Source organism: Stegostoma tigrinum, chromosome 30, assembly GCF_030684315.1.
Source record: "Stegostoma tigrinum isolate sSteTig4 chromosome 30, sSteTig4.hap1, whole genome shotgun sequence".
In the NCBI taxonomy this organism is placed as follows: Eukaryota; Metazoa; Chordata; class Chondrichthyes; order Orectolobiformes; family Stegostomatidae; genus Stegostoma; species Stegostoma tigrinum.
Genome location: NC_081383.1, coordinates 29,049,083 through 29,057,613, shown reverse-complemented (window position 1 = coordinate 29,057,613; position 8,531 = coordinate 29,049,083). Strand labels below are relative to the sequence as shown.

At 40.5% G+C, this 8,531-nt stretch overlaps 1 protein-coding gene across 1 annotated transcript in view; it reads left to right on the top strand.

The window, feature by feature from the left end:
• Positions 1–593: 593 nt before the first annotated feature.
• The window catches only part of LOC125465994 (calponin-2-like), a 33,875-nt gene continuing 25,937 nt past the window's right edge, over positions 594–8,531 (top strand). The window contains exon 1 of the mRNA XM_048560063.2: positions 594–916. Coding sequence (XP_048416020.1) covers positions 854–916 — 63 coding nt within the window. The 5' untranslated portion in view covers positions 594–853. The remainder of the gene's footprint in view (positions 917–8,531) is intronic.

The window sequence follows — 8,531 nt, the reverse complement described above, 5'->3', positions numbered from 1 at the left end:
AGTTGCAGTGTCTCCTGGCAAGCTTGTGTCTGTATATTGGATTACGACACGCTAGGACGAGAGAGAACACCCCGAGGGCGAGGAGCATTCCGATTAGAGTAGTCACTGTCAAGATGTGGTTTGCGCACACTGGACGTTTAAAAGCATATTACAAATGCGTTTTTACTGAAATCGTAACAGTCTGTAATAAATGCAGGTTTGATGTTCATAAATAATGAGAAGGGTGCAGCAGAGGGTAGCGTTTATCTGCCTCTCGCAGCTGGAACAACCTCCTTTCATTTGCCTTCCCACGCCTCCTCCCTAAATGCTTTGTTCAATACAGATGTTTTTCATGGTATCAGGTTCAGCTCCTCTACAGTCATTTAAGGCATTAATCATCTGTGTGAAAATAAAATCTAACTTCCCCGTTAGCCAAAGGCTTAAAATATCAACATGCAATTGTTGGCAGCCCTGTATGCGTGCGTGTTCCGTTTTTATTCCAGGTTAAGACTTTACTGAAGAGCCCTCGCTCTCAGCACAGCGCCTATTCTCAGTGCGATCCAATGATATGTTCTGGGTGGTAAGAAAAGGTGATGTGACTGCTTGACGTCAGTTTCCTGTCTGCCCCCCGTTTCCTGCGGCTTTCTCTGTGAATGAGCCAAAGATGTAGAGAATTGGAGAAGGGGAGGTCGGTTCCGCCCAGCCTGGAATTTGTCAAGTTTCTGCCCATATATGGGCACGTGTTCACTGATCGGGCGGGGGAAAGAAGAGGTGTTTGGTGAAATTTACTGAACCTCATGCAGAGGACGCAGTAGCTGCGCTGTTTTCTGCAAGCGGGCTGAGTTTAAACTAACATCACAAAGTCTACAAAAGCATGGCTGGAAAGCAGTTTAACAGCGGACCCGCGTACGGTCTCTCAGCAGAGGTGAAAAGCAGAGTGAGTACAACTCTTAGTTTGAGATTTGTTTTTTTAAAAAAAAGTCTCAGCCAGTTGCTGTTTGTAACTTGCTAAACACAGGTCGTTTCGTAGCGGTGGTTTCAGCTTCGCTTCAGAGTTATCGATAAGTTTTGTTTTGAAGTTGGGCGTTGTCCCAGTTGCTGCTGCCAGATTAATTCAAGTATTTGTTCCTATATCTCCTATCATCTTTTGTGTCTCAGTCCTCAGTTAATTCTGTGTGCCAGAGTTATTCTATCCCCCATTCCAGCTAGAGGTATTTGGAAACTTTCTTCCAAGATACAGTGGGCGGTGACACTTATTCAAGCAAGGATTAATTTCCTGTGTGTTTTGCTTTAAGCGGTAGTTGAGAGAGAACCTTTTAAATTCTTGGTTTGTTGCATGTCTTTTCAATTTCCAGTATGTTACGCAGTTTTTCAAATCCAGCAAAAAAACCGTTTCATATTACTTAGAAATGGGATTTCAAATAGAAGATTCCGATCGCGTGAAAATTATTCATTGCAATAATGAAATATTTTTGGGATGCTTTGTCAGGAACGGACAATGACTCCGAGGGAATCCGATTTTCGTTTTGATTTTTCTTCAGTGTTTGAGCTGATTAATAACCGCCAGGGAGCTAGCTCTGCACTGTTTCTGTACCTGCCCTGGATTAGGATTTAATCTTTGTCACCTGTCCTTCCACTTTGTGTGCAAACAGTTGTTTTTCTTTTGTTTGAAATTGCCCATATAAAAACTTTTCCAGCAACAAGGGAATCCAAAACAGTAAAAATTATACCAGAAACTGAGGCTGCACTATATAGGTTGTAGTTCTGTACTTTGAGTTAACCATTGAAGTAAGCCTCATGTTATCATTTAAAGCCACTGATTTGCACCGCTGTAACATCAGCTAGCTGTGAACCTGCATCTACTGCTGTAACCATGCCTTTACTGCCAGACTTGACCACTAAGTGCACTCTTTCCACATTAAACACTTAAACTTGAAATTGCCTAAAACTTTTCTGCTTTGTGTTCAAGCTTGCATCATGGATGTGGTTAAAATAAATAGTCTTTTTTTTGCTAAGGTGGAGAAGTCCAAAACTAGAGGGCATAAGGTGAGAGGGGAAAGATTTAAAAAGGATCAGGGTGGGGGGTAACTTTTTCACGCAGTGGGTGTTATGTGAATGAGCTGCCAGAGGAAATGGTGGAGACTGGCACAATTACAGCATTTAAATGACATCTGACTGGGTATAGGAACAGTTTAAGGGGAGGAAAATGACCAAATGCTGGCAAATGGGACTGCCTGGTTGGTGCTGATGATTTGGACCGAAGGGTTTATTTCTGTGCTGTGTGACTCTGTTTTGTCCATCTATCGCACTGTTTGCTGACTCCTGTTGACCCCTGGATCAAATATGCCTTAATTTTAAGACACTCATGCTTGTTTACAAATTTCTCTCTGGCCTCTCTTAAACTTTGGAATTCATTCCAGATCTAGAACCTGAATTAACATCTGTTCTCCAAAGCACTCCCAAATTTAATTGTTCCATCATTGGGTGGCAATATCTTTTTGCCTAAAAAGTCCATTAGAAATATGAGTAGGCTATTAAATCTTTTCAGCTAGTCAGCACCTCCAACAAGATCAGTTTTCAATTATTAAAGCTCAGACCTTTGGAATTTCCTCAGATGTTCTGCATTGTTCACTAAACTTTGGGACATCTGCCTGAATATCTCCTTTTGGCTGATATTAAACGCATCTGCTCGTGCTCTTGGGAAGAACTTTTGGGAGGTTTTTGGTTGAATTAGCTCAATGCAGACAGTGGTGTGGGGACTACAATTAGTGTGGATTTTTGGGGCATCCTCAACTTTCATACAGTAAGCTCCCTCTGTGAGTGAGAATGATATTTCTTAAGCAGCATGACTGAAATGGGTTACTTTGGTCACGATATTGGGAAGACATTCCTAATTCTGTTCAATTTTCCGCCATACCTGAGCGAGCAGACCAGAGCTTGATTTAAACATCTCAAATGGAGAAGTGCCTTTAAAATTCAACACGACCTGGTAGGGAGAGGCTGAATAGGCTGGGGCTATTTTACCTGGAGTGACTGGCTGAGGAGTGACCTTATAGACCTTCATAAAATTGTGAGGGGCATCAATAGGTAAATAGGCATTTTTTTTCCTGGGGTGGGGGTGCAAAACTAGCAGGTATAAGGTGCAAGGGGAAACATATAAAAGGGACCTGAGAGGCAGCTATTTCTCGCGCAGGGTGGTGCATGTATGGAATCAGCTGCCTGAAGAAGTGGCAGAGGCTAGTATGATTTTACAGCATTTAACAGGCATCTAGGTGGATATGAGTAGAAAGGGTTTAGAAGAAAATGGGCCAAATGCTGACAAATGGGAATAGAATTACTTAGGATATCTGGTTGGCATGCATGATTTGGACTGAAGGATTTGTTTCTATGTGGTATTATCTATGACGACTGTATAAAACCACTCTTGTATTAGGTAGGTTATATGCTGGAGTATCTGCAGTGGATGGGATCCAACAATCCCTGGATTCAGAGGTAGGAGTGCAATCACTGAGCGAGTGATGACCTTTTTGGGACAGGATTGAGTTTGGCTGTGGTAAGTGTAACCTGCCTACCTGGAGTGATTGTTGTGGGGATGGGCAGGTAATGGTTTATGACCCAGGTATTCTAGTAAAGATCTCCAGGAGAAGAGGGAAGAAAATTTAAAGGTAGAGATGTGTTTTTTTTTAAATTTCATAGGGGTGCTCCTGGGTGTCAATGTTATAAACTTTGGCTTTTTTCCTCTAAATGCTTTGCTTTTGGCTTTGTAATAAGGTGACTTGAGTTACCCAAGTAATGAATCTTCACATTTATAACCGAGAAAGGTAAAGAAGTGAATGATCCAACAGCACCCCAGTGAACAGTAAGGTAATGTGAGAAGAAACAGAAATTGTGACCAATTGAGGTGAATTTTAACTAGTTTCCATTGCTTGTGGATTGTAGGAAGAGTGATACCGTCTCAAAGCTTTGGGGAAAGTGTGTAAAATGATGCAGTGATCTGTTTTTAAATGTGTTAAGGATATAGGAAGACTGGGAGCTTTGGAGAACTGAAAAAAAGAGAAGTTGAGAAGAGCTGACTATTGCAGCTTTAATAAATAATATGACAACATCTCTCCCCAACAGTTGATGAGTTCATAGGTTTTTCTGTAGTCTTGTACTAATCTGGTTTAATCAAGATCTAAAAGTCACCATAACTTGGTGTTACATCAAAACTGTCAGAAATTGATAGAATTGTTTGTTTTCCCCTTAAGTTTCTCCCCTCTCTACTAACAATTTTGCATGTTCTACCCTTCTCTTTCTCTAAACATCATAGCCAAGAACCCAAACTTTACTTTTTAACTTCTGAAATAATCTATGCTCGTAATCAGTTGAATCCCTGCTCTTCAAAAATTGGCGGGTTTGAGGTTGAGATTTGTCACCCTCCCACTTAATAGAAACAGAACGGATACCATCAAGTGATATGATATGTTGGTGCTTTGAGATCTGCTGTCCTTTAGGTTGCTCATGGTAGAACAATTTTTGGGTGACCTTTGTAGAGTTTTATAAAATCATGAGGGGCATAGATATGGCGATTGGAAAGGTCTTTCCTTGGGGTGGGGGAATTCAAAACTAAGGTGCAGCTTGTAAAGGTGGGAGGAGAAAGACTGAAAAGGAACCTGAGGGGCAGCCTTTTTGAATAGAGGGTGGTTCATGTGTGGAATGAACTGCCAGAGGAAGTTTTAGATGCAGGTATAGTTATAACATTTAAAAGACATTTGGGCTGGTACACGAATAGGCAAGGCTGAGAGGGATCTGGCCAAGCGCAGGCAAGTAGGACTAGTTTTCAGTTCAGGGAGACTTGGCTAACATGGATGTGTTGGACCAAATGTTTCTATGCTGTATGACTGTCTGTGGATCATCCTGTGCAAAAACTTCCAGTTATTTCTGGCTGCAAACCTTTCCTGGTTATTTCAGATTTAGCTAATGCTGGGGATGATTGGGGGGTTGATGGTTTGCAAAGCTCCTGGCATCTTTAAATAGCTGGGCCTGCAGGTAACCTAGAGACATTTGGAATAAAATTGTACAAATCTGGAACCATACTGGACTGAATTGGTTGCATTTTTAAAAAAAAATCCATATCCAATTCAAATGATTTTAACAAGTTGAATATTAGAATTAACACTATGAATGTTGAATTGAATTCTCCCACTTAGTGTAATCCGTTTTGTAGCCAGTTTCTTCTGTAGTGGCTTAGGACGACAGTGACAATGTTAACATGGTTGGTATTTGTTTTGGTAGCAAAGACTGTGACTGGTGCAACCACTGACTTCTAGGTAAATGTAGCCAGGATGCTTTAGCAATGAAAGCTGAGAGTCAGATCCTCACCAGATTTCTCAAACAGTTGCAAAAAAATTTGCTCAAAGTTTTGCACTAAAGTTCTTTTCATGCATTGTGACCTAACATACGTGCATCTTGTCTCTTTGAGGTTTTGTCATGGATGTATATTTCTATAAAATCTCCCTCGTCTCCCCTGCCTACTGATAAATGCTTCTCCAATAGTTGCTACTCAACATTGAGAAATTTCCTGACTTGGTGAGCTCGCTGTCATTAACTGAAAAGTGTTAGGTCATTGCTTGCACAATCTATGCTGCAGAATTTTGGATGTTTCAGGCATGAGGGAACTGAGACATCCTGGACAGCAGGGAGGTTGTAGCAAGTGACGCAGACAACAAAGTACCTATTACTTCAGAACCTGTGGCATCAAATCTTTGCCAAATTTCATGGTGCTTGAGAAAACAGACAACCAGCCTATAGTTTGAAAGTCACCACCTCTAAAAGATGTCTGAGATAGTAGGAACTGCAGATACTGGAACATCTGAGGTAACAAGGTGTAGAGATGGATGAACACAGCAGGCCAAGCAGGAAAGCTGATGTCTCAGGCCTAGACCCTTCTTCAGCTTGGCCTGCTGCATTCATCCAGCTCTACACCTTTTTACCTCTAAAAGATGGTTTTGTTTGGTTGCTGGATTTCACCTGGGAATGTCTGGAGGGCAGCTTGGAGCTGTGAGCCATCCAAGTGGCCTGACCATCATGGTAAAGATTGTAGCCATTTGTCCTGGAAAAATTCAGAGCCCAAAGTGTCACTATTTGTTCCAGACTTTATTTTCCTAGTTGTTGTATCGTTTTTTTTTAAACTTCCCTTTCTCAGGAATCACAAAGCTGCTGGGGGGAAGGCTGTTTAGTCTGAATAACTTAGGCATCAGGATAGAGTAGGTTTGGTTGAGCAATCTTCTGCTTTCTGTCATCTGTCTCTGTAGGTGCAGTACAGCTTGCAAGTTGTAGAGCTGTTTCTAATCCAACCACATGTAGGAGTGATATGTTCTGAAAAACATACTGTCTGTGCCAGTCTTAATATTTTTCATTTTCCCACGCCAGTAGCTGCACCTCACCTCCATGCTTTTTCTTGAGGTTGTTGGCTCAGAACTTAAAACAATTAAAGAAATTAGGGGCACAGGTAATATTGACAATACATTGACTGCAATAGTCAGAAGACATGGCTGAATTTCGCCATACCTTTGTGCAGTGAAGCAAGTTGTTATACGGCTAGCAAAGACAACGAAACTGCTGGTGGATGGTATAAAGTAAGTGAAATATTCAGGGCAGGCAACATTTGTGGCGGGAGAAACTGAAGTTAACTTTGTAGCATTTTGAGATGAATGTCTCTTGCTTGGAAGAGTTCTGAAGTACAGATGTTTGACTCAACATTAGCTTTATTCTTTTTCCTCTCTCCACAAATGTTGCCAGGCCCTGTTGAGGTTTTCCAACAGTTTCTATTTTTAAAATTTATTTTAATTGGGGATGTACACAATTGGTAATATACAAAGTTTAGGTTTCTTTTGTACAAATCTCTAGCTGGCTTTTTCAGCCATGAAGGCTGCTAGATTTGTAGTGAATAGACATTGACAGTGGAGAAAGAACAAAGGCTGTTGCACGAGACTTTATTGAAAGCTGCTTCAGAACCTGCAACAATTGAAAAGGTCAAATAAAGAGCATGCAAGTGAAAGCCCCCAGAACTTGGCAACACGTCACCCACATGAAATGTATGTCAACTTTGCATTCTTATCTTCTGGATAACAAAGAGAATTAAAGTTGTTTTGAATTTGTTGGCTTTTTTTTTCAAAAATGTTGGAAGTCAGCCATTTCAGTATTTATTCTGGCAGAAGCGGAATCATTTCACCTTGAGTAAGGCAGTACACCCTGTGGTGCATGTATTCTGTATTTCATAGTGCATGAACTGATTGGTCTGTCTTTCGATGTTTCAGATGGTGTGTATGAATTTTTTACATACATTAAAATGCTTGGTGACATGAGAAAAATGTTTTAATTCTTCAAATCTTTTATACAATCTAGAATGCACCACCTGAAAGATTGGGGACACACTCAGTCATGGCTTTTTCATAGGGAATTAGATAAAAAACAGTTGAATGGAAGATTATTACAAGAAAAGGGCAGGACAATCTGATGCTTTACTGAGAATCTTCTTGGGTTGATGGGCAAAATGGCTGCCTCCTTTGTTGAAACTGTTCACTTCCAGGATAAAGAAACCAGAACTGAACTAAATGATCCTTTGCCTGGTGTTCACTCTGATAGTCCTCAAAGACTGAGCTATATGTACTAAAGGGAAAAGTTCAGGTTCATTTGGCAAAAAATACAATGTTTTATTATGGAGATAGTAAGAACTGCCAATGCTGGAGTCAGAGATAAGTGTGGAGCTGGAGGAACACAGGCCAGGCAGCATCAGAGGAGCAGGCAAACTGACATTTTGTGTTGGGACCCTTCAGAAAATGTTTTAATATCCTTACTTTATTTTTCTCCTAGACAGCTTGCGTTAGCACCGCAGGAGCTTTCAGGGCAATCTGGAAATATTGAAAACTACAACAGAAACTAGAAGCAATATTTATTTGTATAATACTCATTAATTCTGACTGTGCAGAACATGTATAAGCCAACTGTATTGAAAAATGAGGGGTTCTCATAAGTGACTCTTTCCTGTTGTTCCACTGGTATTCAGTAAAACTCCCACACTTGCATGTTAATGCACACTGTCGTGTACTTGGGGATGTTTAGTTTCCTGACGATGTATGCTAACCAGTTGTTGCTTCTTGGTTGAAACAAGTTGTTTTGATAACCAGTAACTTCTTCTTATTTAAGAAAGAAAAACCTGGTTGATGAGTTTTAATCAACAAAATAAACAGATTGACAATAGTGATGTAGACAAAGTATTTAATCAGTCATCCTGGCAATTTTTGTTGTGACCCTGTAGAATAGTAGGATTAGAGACACAGTGCAGTTGTTTCTTTTAGTCTCAATTGTAACAAATACCAGCTTTTTTTATAATTTATAAATGCTTAGTTCCTGATTTTCCTTGCATTGTTTAACGGTGTTGAATATTACTGTTCATCTAGTGAACCCTGTTCCCGCCAAGGGCCATCTTCTGATTTCCATCAGATTGATCACTCTCTTTGGGTTTTTTGGGGAATAACAACAGAAGCAAAATAAGGTTTCTGGTCTGAGCA